This window comes from Ranitomeya imitator, chromosome 3 (genome assembly GCF_032444005.1).
Source record: "Ranitomeya imitator isolate aRanImi1 chromosome 3, aRanImi1.pri, whole genome shotgun sequence".
Lineage (NCBI taxonomy): Eukaryota > Metazoa > Chordata > Amphibia > Anura > Dendrobatidae > Ranitomeya > Ranitomeya imitator.
Genome location: NC_091284.1, coordinates 39,819,999 through 39,837,448, shown reverse-complemented (window position 1 = coordinate 39,837,448; position 17,450 = coordinate 39,819,999). Strand labels below are relative to the sequence as shown.

The 17,450-nt window shown below is 45.0% G+C and overlaps 1 protein-coding gene across 1 annotated transcript; it reads right to left on the bottom strand.

Moving 5' to 3' along the window:
- Nucleotides 1–1,838: 1,838 nt before the first annotated feature.
- Nucleotides 1,839–16,520, bottom strand: DONSON (DNA replication fork stabilization factor DONSON). Its single transcript, XM_069760795.1, has 9 exons — nucleotides 16,139–16,520; nucleotides 14,840–14,911; nucleotides 14,550–14,750; nucleotides 13,879–14,057; nucleotides 13,515–13,693; nucleotides 13,019–13,238; nucleotides 3,329–3,527; nucleotides 2,856–3,062; nucleotides 1,839–2,548 (listed from the first exon to the last, which is right to left on the bottom strand). Exons 1-9 carry the CDS (start codon nucleotides 16,457–16,459, stop codon nucleotides 2,411–2,413), a joined length of 1,716 nt encoding a protein of 571 aa, XP_069616896.1. The 5' UTR covers nucleotides 16,460–16,520; the 3' UTR covers nucleotides 1,839–2,410.
- Nucleotides 16,521–17,450: the final 930 nt, after the last annotated feature.

The window sequence follows — 17,450 nt, the reverse complement described above, 5'->3', positions numbered from 1 at the left end:
CTTTAAACCACTGTTCAGCGTCCGTGCTTGCTGTTGGCTAGGATTTTTTTAAATCCTTTTTTTGCACCACAGTTGTACATGCTACAGCCGTTGAGCGCTGGTTGGTGATGGTACATTTGGTGTGAATTTTTTTTTTTTTTAGATTAGTTGATAGACAGTAACAATATACTGAATATAATCATGGTTAGTTGCAGGTGTTGGACCGAAACGTGCGTCGGGGTGGTCACTTCATCATGTGTCCCCTCGTTTCTGACTGCTTCCCCAATTTAAATAGTTACACTTTTCTTTACTGGATTTATTTAGTTCGAATTCACATGCCAGGAGATCCTCTTTCCTTTTTGAGGTATTTATGCACTATAGCACTTTATTTCTGATATGTTTCAGGTGATACAAATACTTTACATTGTTTTATTCTTTATTTTATGAGCATACTTTGCGATACCTTGGATTGATTCTTTTATCTGGTATAGAATATTTCTGGCATATATTCACATATAGGTACACATCTTTGATTGGTGCCCTCTTTCTGATTGTTCCCCCCCCTTCTACATGTAAGTTTAATCTATTGTGGTCTAATAAAAGATTGATCTGTCATTTTGATACCATTTGGCCTTTTTTTTTTTTTTCAGTCTGTCTACCTTTTGGTTCTTGTGTTTCCATTTCTGATTGGACATACACACATCTCCAATCATATTGACGTATGTGTATATGATATATATAGATAGATTTTCTATATATATATATATATATATATATATATATATATATATATATATATATATATATACACACATACATATATATACATACATATACATACACACAGTTGTGCTCAAAAGTTTGCATACCCCGGTTGCTTTCTTTGCTTTTTTTCAGTGAATATGAATGATGACACCAAAACTTTTCCTCCACTCATGGTTAGTGGTTGATTGAAGCCATTTATTGTCTAACTACTGTGTTTGGTGGTTTTGCATTTTCGTTTGTTTTTTGCAGTAATTCCACCTTTCCATTTTTTGAAGTCTACAGGGCAGCATGGTGACTCCGGAGTTAGCACTGTAGCTTTGCAGCTCTGGGGACCTAGGTCTGCAAGGAGTTTGTATGTTCTCCTCATGTTGGCATGGGTTTCCTCCATTGTTCCTCCCATACCCCAAAGAACTAAGGAATATAAGTTGTGAGCCCCTATGGGGACAGCGATTTCTGTAAGGCGAGTCTACGGCGCTATACAAGCCCACTTCTTGTTTACCTCTGAGCGTGATTTTCATCCAATCATTTGTGACTTTTCAAATAGTCAAAAAAATTTGTCATAAATGTACTCGAAATTCTATGTATACCAGCAATTTGTATGCAATTTTTGCGGCTTTATGTGCTTACGAAATCCAAATCTCCATTGGTATTAACCTAAGCACAATTTCTGCACCCATTTCATGACTTTGGTTTTTATGGTTGAGCAGCTTTATGCAGCCGTACATCACCAAGCACAATGCCGAGTATCAGATGGAGTGGTGTAAAGCCACCGCCCCTCGACTCTGGAGGAGACATGTTCTGTGCAGTGACGGATGATGACACTTCTCTCTGCGAAGGAGTCTGGGTTTGGTGAATTCCAGGAAACCGTAACCCGCTGGACTGCATTGTGTCCCCTGTACAGTTTGATGAAGAAGTAGGGTTAACTTTTTTTTTCCCCAGGCGATTGGACGCACAAAGAACTAGACCAGAGACTGTGAGCTCGGCCTCTCTTTTTCAATGTCTGACTCAGAATCTCCAAAATCTTGTAGAAAATCAGTGTGGGAACTGATTAATGTAAAGACAAACACTATGAACCAGTATAACAAAAGTAGAAATGTTTTTTACGAGTTTAATAGATATATCATATCCATGGTCAATCATATATAAAACAATTAAAAATCAGTCTGGCAGTGACATCACTTATAAAAAAAACTTAAAAATATGATTTCGCGATCACATGAGCATTTTCTTTTTTCCCCCATAATTTTAAAAATCCACAGTAACAATCGTGAGCGCCGTGAAGCTGTGCCGAAACTAGGCAGCCCTACGGGAGACCCTGGATCTTGCAGTAATCCCAGTTGTAACTCACAACCTCTAATGGCCTTCAGCAGGTTGGGACTTCTGCCTCCGACCAGGGCGCAGTGCAGCCCCGAACAAAACGTGTGGATAAGATCATACTTAAAAAGCTAAAAACCGATGTTCCGCACCCACTTCCAGCGCAGGCGCGGGACACACGTCATCTTCAGCAGCTCTTGTCCTCCAGAGATCATCGCTTTGTCTAAGAAAACTTTGGGCAGGACCAGGTTATCACATACGCACGTTCTTCTGATGAGGACGGAGCACTTTCCGGCAGCGAGCGCAGGCGACACACAGCGTGAATCCGTCCATGCTCCGGCTCAGGAAGCGATCAACATTTCCAGGTATATTTGTAGTCATTAAGCTCTAAATGACGCAGTGACGACTTTCCCAGTGTAGATAACTGGGTGACTTGTTCTAGCGTGAGCGGATGAAGACCACAGTGTGCGAGTTCTGCACCGTTACTCTCCTAGAAAACAAGGAAAGATCGTAGGATCATTGATCAGTCAGTGAGTTTTCCACCAAAATAAAGTGAAGAGTCAGCTGGCGATCTACTCTGTGCAGGAACGCTTATGGCCACCACCATGCAAGGGTTCTGAATGGATCTGGTCAGCAGTAGTTACCAGGAAAATCGCTATACGGACCTTTACCCCTTCGATCTCTCAGTAGAGATCTTTATCGAGTGGCCACCGGCAGTAAATGTAGGTTTGGATGTGTTGAGATAGGAAACACTGCCCCTACTAAACCTGAGGATCGGTTTGCTACAGACGACTCACCTTGCAGTTTTGGGGATGGATGGCCGTGTTGAAGACGGTCGTTGGTTCGTGCGTGTAAAGAGATGCTGAAAAACTTCCCTTCTGTGCGGCCTTAAGCAGCAGCGTCAGAGAATGCACCGTATGTGGCATCACCGGGCCGGTAATCTCCAAGCTGAACTGATCTTTATATCCAGACCGCACCTGGGTTTTCACGTTGACTGTCCTCGCCTGCAGAGAGAGACGATGTGACCTACAGCATTAGACATTCAATTCTCAAACTTAAGAAAAAAAAACCCTTATTTTCCATATTCCCCATGCTGGACATCATAGCCGTGATACCACATTTTGGATTCCCCTCTGTTACCTAGAAGGGCTGCGGAGTCGGTAAGTCAAACCTCTGACTCAGACTCCTCAATTTCCAAAGACACCAACTCCACACCCCATCAGGGCAGATATACATGAAAGTCTTATGAGGAAACATTAGGGACCCGTACCTTCATGGTGTGCATCGTAGCTCCCCTGAAAGCCACTGGTGACAGCAGCGTCGGGGGCAGTCCTGCCTGCGGACCTGCGGCGGCCACAATGCTCTTACAGTTCATCAAGAAGTTGAGTAACGTGAACGTATTTGCCCCTTTGACCAATACGACAGATTCCGGTCGGTGATCCAACTTCACTTCATTCTTTTCCTTACGGCTGTTACAGTAATAGTTAAGGTAGAAACATCATCCCTGGACCAGAAACTGCAGCAATCATATCACAGGGTCAAGAAACTAGAGAAAGCATTCAGGTCTGGGGTCTGAAATAATAAATGCTTAATTATCATGTATTCTTGTGCAAGAAACCGGTTGTTACTTACCGGTAATAGGATTTTACAGAGTCCACGACAGCACCCTACGAGAGAGGGGATCCACCCACCATCCGGACAGGAACCTACAGGTTAAAAAGGGGCAGTCCCCCTCGCCTCCTCAGTTTGTGTTTCAGAGTACAAGGGATACCGTCGTCAGATTAGTACATGACAATTTCCATTAAAATAATACTAAGTACCATCACCCCTACAGAGTGAAATCTAAAAAACACACCTTCCAATAGAGTGCAAGAATCCAGTGATTAATTACAGGGGTGAATGTGCGGGTGCTGTCGTGGAGACTCTGTAAAATCCTATTACCGGTAAGTAACAACCAGTTTTCCTATCGACACGACAGCACCCTATGAGAGACTTTCAGAGACTATTCACCTGGGAGGGACCACAGCACTAAGTACTGATCGCCCAAAGTCTAGGCTGGAATTGGATGATAGGTCAAGACGGTAGTGCTTATAAAAGGTGGAAGAGGATGACCACGTTGCCGCCTTACAAATTATGTCAATGGAGACATCCGCTCTCTCCGCCCAGGATGAAGCCATAGCTCGATTGGAGTGGGCCTTGATTCCTCCTGGTGGCGTTTCCCTCTTGGCGGAATAGGCAAGACAAATCGCATCTCTGATCCATCTGGCGATAGAACTTTTTGTAACACTCGAATCTTTCCTTTGATTCTGGAAACAAACAGAGCCCTACTCTGCCTACAGCTGAGTCTTAGTAATGTATAATCACTGCACTCGTACTATGAGATTTGCTTGATGCAGGTGAAAACAGTTTATTGAAATAATTTTTTCAAACGGTAAAATGGTGAAGCGATAGGCATAAACGACGTTTCGGCCAACTCGTGGCCTTGATCACGTTATCGCCTAATAGGAGTTTTCCTTATATACTGTCGTATTACAGTGTTGCAGAGGGTGTCCGCCAAACATAAATGAATTTAAATAATCTTATTAATTGCTGTTTAGTACATGTGTAACGAACCGTTGGTCGTCGTGTAGTGGAGTATGCATCTGGGTATGACAGTATACTGTTCTTATTGCACCCAGTGGGACAGGCCGGTTGCCGTGATATGAGACATGCGTATAGGTTCAACAATTTGATAATAAACTTGTAGTGCACCGGATGTCCCCAATGTACGGAAAATATACGTGGATATTGCTGCCAGTATGCAGGTACACTCCTGGTCTCAATATAGGGGTCCCGGATACCCCACTGTGAGGAAGCTGTGATATACAGAGATATGGATCTGTGCTTAGCTGGTAGCGTGCGGGGAGCCGGCGTTGGTGGCCAAATGGTAGGAGCAGACGCAATCTGCTTCCTCACAGTGGGGTATCCGGGACCCCTATATTGAGACCAGGAGTGTACCTGCATACTGGCAGCAATATCCACGTATATTTTCCGTACATTGGGGACATCCGGTGCACTACAAGTTTATTATCAAATTGTTGAACCTATACGCATGTCTCATATCACGGCAACCGGCCTGTCCCACTGGGTGCAATAAGAACAGTATACTGTCATACCCAGATGCATACTCCACTACACGACGACCAACGGTTCGTTACACATGTACTAAACAGCAATTAATAAGATTATTTAAATTCATTTATGTTTGGCGGACACCCTCTGCAACACTGTAATACGACAGTATATAAGGAAAACTCCTATTAGGCGATAACGTGATCAAGGCCACGAGTTGGCCGAAACGTCGTTTATGCCTATCGCTTCACCATTTTACCGTTTGCAACAATTATTTCAATAAACTGTTTTCACCTGCATCAAGCAAATCTCATAGTACGGGTGCAGTGATTATACATTACTACGTTTATTGGGACTATTGGTTCCGTTCACTTGCACCGTCACGTCCTCAATAGTCGAGTGCTAACCTTCGAATTCGCTACAGCTGAGTCTTGTCTAGATACTCTAAGGGTATGTGCATACGTCAGGATTTCTTGCAGAAATTTTCCTGACAAAAACCCGGACATTTCTGCCAGAAATCCGCATGCGTTTTTACTGCAATTTTCACGCGTTTTTTTCCCCAAATGCATAGAAAAAAAACGCAGAAAATCCGCAAAATTAATGAACATGCTGCTTTTTTTTTTTTTTTTAACCGCGATGCGTTTTTTTTTGCGGGAAAAAAAACGCATCATGTGCACAAAACATGCAGAATGCATTCTAAATGATAAGATGCATAATGTATGCGTTTCTAATGAGATTTTATAGCGTTTTTACCGTGAAAAAAAACCTGAACGTGTGCACATAGCCTAAAACTGCTCTTCTAACGTCTAGAGTACAACACTTCTGCTGTAACTGGATTATCGAAAAAGGATGGCAAATATATTTCCTGGCTTCTATGGAACCTAGAAGCTACCTTTGGTAAATATGCTTGGGTCTGGCTTCAAAACAATTTTATCTTGAAAGACCATTGGATAGGGAGGGTCTACTGATAACTCCTGAATATCACTGACCCGCCTAGCAGACGTTAAAAGTACCGTCACATTTAGCGACGCTGCAGCGATCTAGACAACGATCCCGATCGCTGCAGCGTCGCTGTTTGTGTGACAGCTCTCCAGCGACCAACGATGCCGGTCCCCAGGTAACCAGGGTAAACATCGGGTTACTAAGCGCAGGGCCGCGCTTAGTAATCCGATGTTTACCCTGGTTACCAGCGTAAACGTAAAAAAAACCCCCAAAAACTACATACTTACATTCCGGTGTCTGTCCCCCGGCGCTCTGCTTCTCTGCACTGACTGTGTGCGCCAGCCGGAAAGCACAGCGGTGACGTCACCGCTGTAATCTGCTTTCCGGCCGGCGCTCACAGTGCAGAGAAGCAGAGCGCCGGGGGACAGACACCGGAATGTAAGTATGTAGTGTTTGTTTTATTTTTTTACGTTTACGCTGGTAACCAGGGTAAACATCAGGTTAACATCAGCGATGTCTGTGGGAGTCCAGCGACGAAATAAAGTTCTGGACTTTCTGCTCCGACCAACGATGGCACAGCAGGATCCAGATCGCTGCTGCGTGTCAAACTCAACGATATCGCTAGCGATATTATTCAGTGTGACGGCACCTTAAGGCTAACAAAAGAACTGTCTTTAGGGTCAGAATCTTAATTGAGGCAGAACCCAACGGCTCAAAGGGGGGCTGTGTTAAAGCAACTAGCACCAAGTTCAAATCCCATGGCGGCAATCTAGCAATATGAACTGGGTTACTACGCTCAGTAGCCTTAATAAATCTAGAAATCCATCTATTTCCCGCCACGTTGCGGTTATATAGGGCTCCTAAAGCTGACACTTGAACTGTAAGGGTATGAACTGCCAACCCCAATTCTCGGCCTTTCTGCAAGAATTCCAAAATTGCCAGAATTGGAACATGATCTGTTAGGGGGATGCTGATGGAACGCTAGAAATTTCTTCCAGACCTTAGAATAAATTTTGGTAGTGACCTCCTTCCGGCTACCTAACAAGGTAGATATCAAGGCCTCTGAAAATCCTCTCCGCCTTAGCAACTCCCTCTCAAATTCCACGCCGTCAGATGAAGGCCCTCCACATTGGGATGACGAAATGGACCTTGAGAAAGGAGCTCCGGACTCGAAGGCAACACCCAATGGTCGGTCACTGACATCGCTCTGAGTAGAGAAAACCATTGTCTCTTGGGCCAGAAGGGGGTGATTAGAACTACCCTCGCCCCTTCCTCCCTGAGATCTAGAGGAATCAGGCACATTGGGGGAAACGCATATGCTAGGGGAAAATCCCAACAAACTTGAAGGGAGTCTACTATGCATGGTCTGTCCGCTACCTGAAGTGATGCAAACTTTCTGACCTGCCTGTTTCTCCTTGCAGCAAACAGATCTATAACCGGCAAACCCCACAAACTGACTATCTGTTTGAATATTTGCCGGTACAGAGACCGTTCCCCCTGGCGTAGGCAATGACTGCTGAGAATCTGCTTCCACATTGTGTTCCCCTCTTATGAGGGGTGCTGATAAAGGAAGTGAGTCTCGGCTAAGGTGAGTATGTCTGCAGTGGTGGACATCAGATTGTGATCTTGTCCCCCCCTGATGGTTGAGGTAGGCTACCACTGTCATGTTGTCGGTCTGTACCCATACATGTGAACCCCGCAGGGCCGGTAGAAACTGAAGGAGCGCATATTTGACGGCTGGGAGTTCCTTCAAATTTGAAGAACCTTGGTTTTCTAGGACTGACCACCGCCCTTGGGCCAGAACGTCCCCCATGTGAGCTCCCCATCCTACTGGGCTGGCATCGGTCGTGATGGTGTTGTCCGGTTCTATTCCCCACTGCACCCCTTTTGACAAATGGCAAATGTCCGGCCACCACTTCAGGTCGCAGAGAGTGGCGGTTGATAATCTGAGTCTTCCACTTAGGCGACCTTGAAGATTCCCGTCTGCCTCGAGGATCTCGGATTGTAACACACGAGTGTGGGATTGAGCCCACCGAACAGCCGGTATGCATGATGTCAATGACCCCAGCAAGGACATTGCCTCTTTCAAAGTTAGATCTGGATTTCTTCTTACTGCCATGATCTTGTGAATAATCTTTAGTTTTATTGTCTTCTGGTAGAAAACATGATTGAACTTCTAAGTTTAGAAGAATGCCAAGGAAAATCTAACGCGTTGAGGGTTCTAGCATTGATTTCTTCAGATTGATCAACCAACCAAGGTTCTGCAGGGATGATATTACACAGTTTAGGGGGGCTTTACATTGGATAACCGAATTTCCTACTATCAGGAAATCGTCCAAGTAGGGTATAACCAGGGTATCCCGTTCCCTGATATAGGCCATTACCTCTGCAATTATTTTAGTAAATACTCTTGGGGCCATAGACCGCCCAAATGGCATTGCCGTAAACTGAAAGTGTCTGACCTGATCGTCTAGCCGCACCGATCCTTGTAAATGGGTAGATGGTAGTACGCATCTTTTAGATCCAGCACGGTCATGTAACACCTGGGAAATAGAAGTTTAGTTGCCGACCTAATGGACTCCATCTTAGAGGCATGATATTGTAGAAATGTATTTAAAGGGAACCTGTCACCTGAATTTGGAGGGAACAATCTTCAGCCATAGGGGCGGGGTTTTCGATTCACCCTTTCCTTACCCGCTGGCTGCAATATTGGATTGAAGTTCATTCTCTATCCTCCATAGTACACGCCTGAGCAAGGCAAGATTGCACTGTGCAGGCATGTACTATGAAGGACAGAGAATGAACTTCAATCCAATATTGCAGCCAGCGGGTAAGGAAAGGGTGAATCAAACACCCAAAAACCCCACCCCTATGGCTGAAGATTGTTCCCTCCAAATTCAGGTGACAGAGTCCCTTTAATTTCCTCAAGTTTATGATGATCGTAAAGGATCTATCAGGCTTAGAAATTAGAAATCTAATATATAAAGCTGAATGTGTGTGTGTGTGTGTGTGTGTGTGTGTGTGTGTGTGTGTGTGTGTGTGTGTGTGTGTGTGTGTGTGTGTGTGTGTGTGTGTGTGTGTGTGTGTCCGGGATTGGCATCTGCACCGTCGCAGCTACAGCCACAAAATTTGGCACAGTCACATGTCTGGACCCCGAGAGCCTCATAGGCTATATTGTGAGGCGAAATGTTAACCCCGCGCGTTCCAATCCACCAAACAATTTTGCCCCTATCTACATAATGGGGAAAAAGTGAAAGGAAAAGTGCTGGAGGCAAATTGACAGCTGCCAGATGTGAACAAGGGGGACTTAAAGAATGAGAGCGATGGCGACAAGATTATATACCGTACAGTTGCCAAGGTGGGGCCCCGACATGGGATACTCACCACACACGAGGATATGAACACACACACAAAATGCGCCACACACTACCACGTGCTTGAACACATATACCACCCTCAGCACACATTTCACCACACATACACCAACCTCGCCACATAAAAGTCAAAACACAAAAGTCGCCGCTCAAAACTCGCCACGCGCAAAACTCGCCATGTGCAAAACTAGGCTCACGCAAAACTCGCCACACGTGCAAAACTCACCTCATGGAAAACTCGCAACACGCAGAAAAATTGCCACACATGCAAAATTTGCCTCACACAAAACTTGCACATACTCAATACGCACCACACATAAAACTCGCCACGCGCAAAACTTGCTGCACACAACTTACTACATGACACAAAGTTTCTACACGCATGTCGCCACACAAAACTCAACACACACAACTTGACACACGAAACTCGCCCTAAAACACACACAAGTCTGGTATTATCCTTCAAAAATAAAAATCTGATTAATAAGCAGACAAACTACAAGAGCAACAAATGTACCATATAGGAAATACGGCAGCTGTCAGTCACATGACCTGTCTATTATGTGTATGTGTGAGCTAATATATACTGCCAGGGGGGAAGGCTTCCTGTAGGCTGGGGATTTATCAGGCTGCCAATTTAGCTTACAAATACTGAGGTAAAAATACTGAGCAAATAACGTGTGAACGAGGTCTAATACAGGAGGAGATGACATACAGATATATACTATATACAGGAGAGATGACCCGCAGGTATACACTATATACAGGGGAGATGACACGCAGGTATATACTATACTTGTCGAAGGACGTAGATCTGGGGATTTATTATGATGGAATATAGGCTGAACTGGATGGACAAATGTCTTTTTTTGGCCTTACTAACTATGTTACTATATACAGGGGAGATGACACAGGTATATACTATATACAGGAGGAGATGACACGCAGGTATATACTATATACAGGAGGAATGACAAAGGTATATACTATATAAAAGAGATGACACAGGTATATAGAGGAGATGACATACAGCAGGTATATACTATATACAGGGGAGATGACATACAGGTATATACTATATACAGGAGATGACATACAGGTATATACTATATATAGGAGGAGATGACACAGGTATATACTATATACAGGAGATGACATACAGCAGGTATATACTATTTACAGGGGAGATGACACAGGTATATACTATATACAGGAGATGACATACAGCAGGTATATACTATTTACAGGGGAGATGACACAGGTATATACTATATACAGGAGATGACATACAGCAGGTATATACTATTTACAGGGGAGATGACATACAGGTATATACTATATACAGGAGATGACATACAGGTGTATACTATATATAAGGGAGATGACAAACATGTATATACTGAGGGGAAAATGAGAGGTGTGAGGTGAAAATGAGAGGTGTGAGGTGAAAATGAAAAGGTGTGAGTGCAAAATGAGAGGAGTGAGGGAAAATAGTGGAGTGATCGGAAAATGACAGATGTGAGGTCGAAATGACAAGTGTTAGGGGGGAATGAGAGGAGTGAGGGGGAAAATGAGAGGCGTGATGGGAAAATAAGAGAAGTGAGGTGCTATAACTAACCACAGATATTTACTATGCCCAGGCAATGCCGGGCTCTTCAGCTAGTAAAGAATAAAACCCCTCCCTTTCCTGATCCTTTGGTACTTCAATAACTTCTTTTTCTCTCAACTGCTGAATTTCCTTTTCTAGGGCCTGCTGTTGATCTGGAGACTTAAGAGTTGTCCATACATAGTAGCTCGGAGGTACATTCCGAAACTCCAATTTTAACCCTGAAGCAACTATACCCAAGATCCAACTATTGGACGTTATCTTGGCCCATTGGTTAAAAAAATAATTTAATCTACCCCCCACTGGAAGGCCTGTTTTATTGGTAGTTGCGTCTACGTCTCGATGATGAAGAGCCACTGAAGTATGCACCTTTCTTCTTTGGCTCTGCCGGTTCCCAATCCCGGTCTGAATAAGTCTTCCGGAAGGGCATATGTCTCCCGAAGGCATTTTTGAAAGAAGGATTAAACACTTTAGGAAATCCCTTCTTTCAATCCTCTGCCTTCGCAAGGATATCATCTAGCACGGGGCCAAATAAGTAGTCACCCCTGCATGGAATTGTACACAATTTTGCCCTAGCTTGAGCATCACCCTTCCAGGTCTTAAACCAGAGTGCCCGCCGGGCAGCATTCGAGAGGCCTGCCGATCTGGCTGCTAGCTTTAAAGAGTCTACAGATGCATCCGCCAAATACGCTACACCTTCACGGATCTGAGATAGAGAGTCAAGTAGTTTATCTCTAGGGATCTTAGCTTTTAGCTGCTCCTCCAGCTGACCCACCCAGACCATAACAGATCTGGCAGTGCAAGTGCTAGCAACTGCAGGTTTAAACGCTCCAGACGACGACTCCCAAACCTTCTTCAAGAACATGTCCGCCTTCCTGTCGGATGGATCTTTAAGAAGGCCTACATCTTCCAGGGGTAGAGTGGCTGACTTTGATGTGGAAGCCTCAACTGCATCCACCTTAGGGACCTTCACCCATTCAGTTAATACTTTGTCATCAAAGGGGTATCTCCTTTTTGCTGATGATGGCAAGAACCCCTTATCCTGTTTATCCCAATCACGTTTAATAAAATCTTTAACTGTGTCCACCACTGGGAATGATCTACGATTTTTCTGACACAGAGCCGCAAACATGATGTCTTGGGTTGATCTGGGTTCCTTATCATCTGCGACTCCCATGGTCGTGAGAAGTGCTTTAACTAATAATATGTTATATTATATATTATATAATATGTCCATATTATCTACAGAAATGCATGGTCTACCCTCTTCTTCTGAAGAGGATGATGATGAGGAGCCTGAACATTCACCCTGCTCTGGTAAAGATGGGCTGGAATCTGACATTAAGCCAACACTAGGTTTTCCATGCCGTCTGCCTCTAAGGGATTATTCCGCAGCCCCGGCTCACTCGCCTCCTCCCCCGGAAGTACCTGTGATCCACTTCGGGGCTCGAGCGCTTTGCCTTCCGCTCAGGGATGAGACGCCGGGATCACCGGCGCTGCACTCACGCGACCCAGGGCAGCATTCCCCGGCCCCTGGGATCGCGACATCGATGTGCCCAGACGAGGAGGGGTCTGCGAGCAGGACACCCCCGACGCTGCTTCCAGTGCCCCCATCTCTGCCTTTCCCGCAGATACCGCGCAGAGGCTGATGGACCTGGGTAAGACTTTAACCTGTCTGTTCCCATCTAGGACAGGAACCCAAACTAAGGAGGCGAGGGGGACTGCCCCTTTTTAACCTGTAGGTTCCTGTCCTGATGGTGGGCGGATCCTCTCTCTCGTAGGGTGCTGTCGTGGCGATAGGAAAACTCGGATTTTAGCAAAAAAAAAAAAAAAAAAAAGGAAAATAATTAAGCCTGGAAAATAGTCTATACCCCCAATATCACAGATCAGGGTGGACGGCGAGCTCGGCGTTACCAGGGAAGGATACAGTTTGATGGAGATTGCATCTGGCTTTTTAATTTTGTCCTCGACTCCCATCTCTTCCAACCAAGAGAAGCTTTCGTCTTCGTCATTGTCCACTTGTGAATAATCCTCGCATTCGCGCCCGGTTTCCTGAGCCTTGTCATCAGATTCACCCGTTGATTCTGAGGCTTTAGTCTTTTTATTATTCGGGTCATTGGTCACAAGTGGGAGAGAAAAATCGATTCCTTGAGGAGGGGAAACAAAAAAAAAAAAAAAAAAAAAACAACCAAAGTTTTTTCTTTATACAAATCACTGAACCAAGAAGTAAATCGGTTGTTTATTTTAATGGAAGGATAATGGGGCTGAAAATCGTGATGTGGAAATGAGCCTGCAGTGACGGGAGTCCGTGTGTGTGATGAGGAGCAGTACAGCGCTGCAGAATATGATGGCGCCATATGATGGCTTCTGGGATTTGGTAATGAGCTCGTACACAGTCAGTGTAATAAGGTTCAGTGATTTACCTTCATTTTTCATGGCTTCCCTTATGCCTCGTGTGGTTGGAGACATGACGGCCGTGATGACATCACTCCCAGCGATCCCGGCTGCCCGGAAGAGCACCGTGAACTGATACGTGCAGACGTAGAAGTACGGACACAGCTTGGCCTTCAGCAAGTTATACAACGACGTGAAACTAAAAGCCCTGCACGGAAAGAAGGATCAGAGTTGGCCTGGATTCATCCATGTAGCGTGGAAGGAAAGTCAGCGCAGGGCGCAGCAGCTGAGGCCACAGAGCTCGGTGGGACCGGACGCACATGGATCGGTCGGGGACGCCGGCTGTGTGAGCGCCCTGCAGATGTATACAGGACCGACCACACAACCACTTACCACTCGCTCATTAGCACTTGCTGCAGAGCTTCGTCCTGAGCCCAGGGACTATTTTTCCCTGTCATCTTGCGGTCGGCACCAATCCTGGGGAAGAGCTGCAGCCATGGAAAAGTGGGGTGAAGCCAGTAGACGAGCGCTTGCTGGAAAGCGCAGCGGAGATCGGTGGACAACTTTGGCTCCTGTAAAAGTTAAAAATAGGAAAAAAGAAATTAAAATTTGCCTTAGTACACCTAAATTAAATTAACCCCTTATCAATATGTGATGCAAATTTTCATCACAGGCCTTTAAGAGCTGAGCCTGCACAATACGTGGCAGATGCCGGCTGAGATAACACAGCCGGCATCTACCTGCAACAGCAGCGCCTGGAGCCGACTCCGATTGCTGCGGTTTAACCATTTAAAGGCAATTGTCAATCGCGATCGATGGAAGCTGATGGGTGAACACTGCTGTTATCTTAGGTCTATGATCCCAGCCTGCGGCATCACTATATGCGCCAATACTGTAGTATGGAAATATATAGTAAGTGATCAAATTATAGCAAGTTCAAGTTCCCTGAGGAACTTAAAAAAAAATTAAAGTGTCGGCTTTGAGACAAGTGTAGGAGACGCATGAGCGCACAGCATCCAACGTGTGTCTGATATCAATCTGGGTGTAGTGGAGTCCTCCATTACCGCTATACTGTGTGGCAGGCTGACTGGAGACGCCCGGCAGTGGAGGACGAGGCCCTGAGCTTCTTCTTGGGCTTTTAAGTGGTCAGTCCAGGTGAACGGGTGAGAAGAGGTGAACAGCAGGCGCGTCTTCAGACTCCAGTCCGCGGGGTACGTGACCGACGCTTCACATGACTCAGGTGTCGGAATAGGTTTCTCCGGAGTCTACGGGAACAAGGAGACACCTCGGTATTAGATACAAGAAGACCCCCATAAGCCGCACAGGAAATAACTACATCTCGTTCCGCAGTTACCTGAGGTTTCGTAGTTGCCGCAGGTTCAGAGTGAAGACTTTCCTCCCAAATCACATCATCAACTGAATGATGCTGCAAGACAGAAGTCAGATTATAACACAGAGATCTCCATAGATGCGTCCCCCGCCCTGCCCAGAACACGCGGGAACTTGAGGGGTCCTAAACAGCCCAGTATGACTGGAGCACTACTGAGCATGTGCGACCGCTGTGGCATAGAGGTGGTGGTCGCACGTGCTCACTACGGCTCTACTGTCAGGATTAGTGGAAGTTGTCTCAGCAGCCGAACGTCCAATAATCCAACATTTATACAGTATCCTGTGGATAGAGGAAATATATTGGGCAGAGAACAATATTTAATGGAAGCAGTCATTAAAAAAAAACTAAAAAAAAACTAAACTTTAAATTAGATTGTGTTGCATGTATTAAAAAATGGCAGTGTTTTCACATCACAATCTTTATTAAAAAGGAAACAGTAATGTTGCAATTTTTACACTGGCCACTGAGGCTTTTTGAGACAATATTATTTTTTGAAGCGTTTTCAGCAGTTTCAGTATCATCAGAGGCAGGATTACACTGACAGGTAACAGCCGATAACAGGAACTAGTAATCACCGCTCACAGCAAGTGTCCCCAGCAGAGGGGGGACGTACTGAAAGGGTTATTCCCATCTTCATAAATGAGTATTGCTAGACAGTGTTCAGAAATAAACAATTTTCCAATTAAATGTCAGCCGTTCTTGCGATATTAAAACTTGTTTACAGCTCGTTGCCTTGGAGACCGACCACCACTGCTACACAGGAAAAACACAATCAGTGCTTACAATTTTTTTTTTCCTATTGAGGTTTTCAAGCTGAGCAGGATCTGTTAGCTCCTTATCTCCACCAGCGCAGTGCTAACAAACTAAATAGAAACAGTGGTCGGTCTCCTAGGAAACGCACAAAAGAAAAGTGAATCTCTCAAAAATGGCTACAAATTTTAACAAGCAGTAAGTTGCAAAACGTAATATCTGACAATATCCATCTGCACAGGTGGGAATAAGCCTTATAGACAAATACTAAGTTATATTTGAAATGTGGCAAGAGATTGTTCTGGGGCAAAAAAATCAATTTCAAAACAAGGCGGACCTGAGAGAGGACTGAGTGGTGCAGCCACATGACCACCTACAAGCCAATAGCAGTGAAGGAGAGTGACGTGGCGGTTTCTGATTGGCTCCGTTCTAATCCTGCTTTAGTAATGGATCAGCACTCCGCAGTGCGTATAAGTGCGCCGCCGGTAGAGGGCGCTCCTCCTCCGCGCTCACCTGCAGGTTCTCCTGCTCCTTTGCCGGCAGCGCCCAGCTCTCCTGCGGGCAGCACTCCGCCACACTTTCCGCTCTCTTCTTTGCTGCTACCGTGTTTTCCAAACTGGCGAACGGGTTCCTGCGCTTCAGTGTCCCGCTCCCGCTTCTTTGTGGCCCCGGAGAGAACGGCCGGACTCCTGGAACTCGCTTGGTCACCTCCCCGGGAGAAAACAGCCCTGTCCGGACCCCAGCCTCACTGCGGCTCCTGCGCCGGCTCAGCCGCAGGACCTCCGAGGGCTTCTTGAAGCTGGGGGAGTAGCCGGGTAACTTCTCGGAGGACATGGCGGCCGCTCTCAGGATCTGCGCACCGGCCGGCAGCTGCTCATTCCGAATCTGGCGCGCTTTCCCTGGTGACGTCAGGCAACAACGCCCCGCCCATACCAAAACAGGTTACCGCCTCCTGCCGATACTGCTAGTCACCACCAGAGGTCACTGCTGCTACCCGATAATTAATGGTGCATTACATATAACCACCAGCAGATGTCGCTACATGATTGCAATTATGTAAACATATTTGTTGAAAGTTTGCTGGATTTCTCCTGTTTTGATACACAAATACCCCAATATACTGTACACGTAAATACCACCGTATACTGTACACAAAAATAATACCACCATATACTCTACATACAAATAATACCACCATATACAGTATCCACAAATACCCCAATATACTGTACACATAAATACCACCGTATATTGTACACATAAATAATACCACCATATGCTCTACATACAAATAATACCACCATATACAGTATCCACAAATACCCCAATATACTGTACACGTAAATACCACCGTATACTGTACACAAAAATAATACCACCATATACTCTACATACAAATAATACCACCATATACAGTATCCACAAATACCCCAATATACTGTACACATAAATACCACCGTATATTGTACACATAAATAATACCACCATATGCTCTACATACAAATACCACCATATACAGTATACACAAATACCCCAATATACTGTACACGTAAATACCACCGTATACTGTACACAAAAATAATACCACCATATGCTCTACATACAAATACCACCATATACAGTATCCACAAATGCCCCAATATACTGTACACGTAAATACCACCGTATACTGTACACAAAAATAATACCACCATATACTCTACATACAAATAATACCACCATATACAGTATCCACAAATACCCCAATATACTGTACACATAAATACCACCGTATATTGTACACATAAATAATACCACCATATGCTCTACATACAAATAATACCAC

Coding starts and splice junctions, on each gene's coding strand:
- DONSON (XM_069760795.1), bottom strand. CDS start 16,459: ATGTCCTCCGAGAAGTTACCCGGCTACTCCCCCAGCTTCAAGAAGCCC. Junction 3,528..13,018: donor GATGCAATCTCCATCAAACT/GTATCCTTCCCT, acceptor TTACTGTAACAG/CCGTAAGGAAAAGAATGAAG. Junction 2,549..2,855: donor TCCATCCCCAAAACTGCAAG/GTGAGTCGTCTG, acceptor CTTGTTTTCTAG/GAGAGTAACGGTGCAGAACT.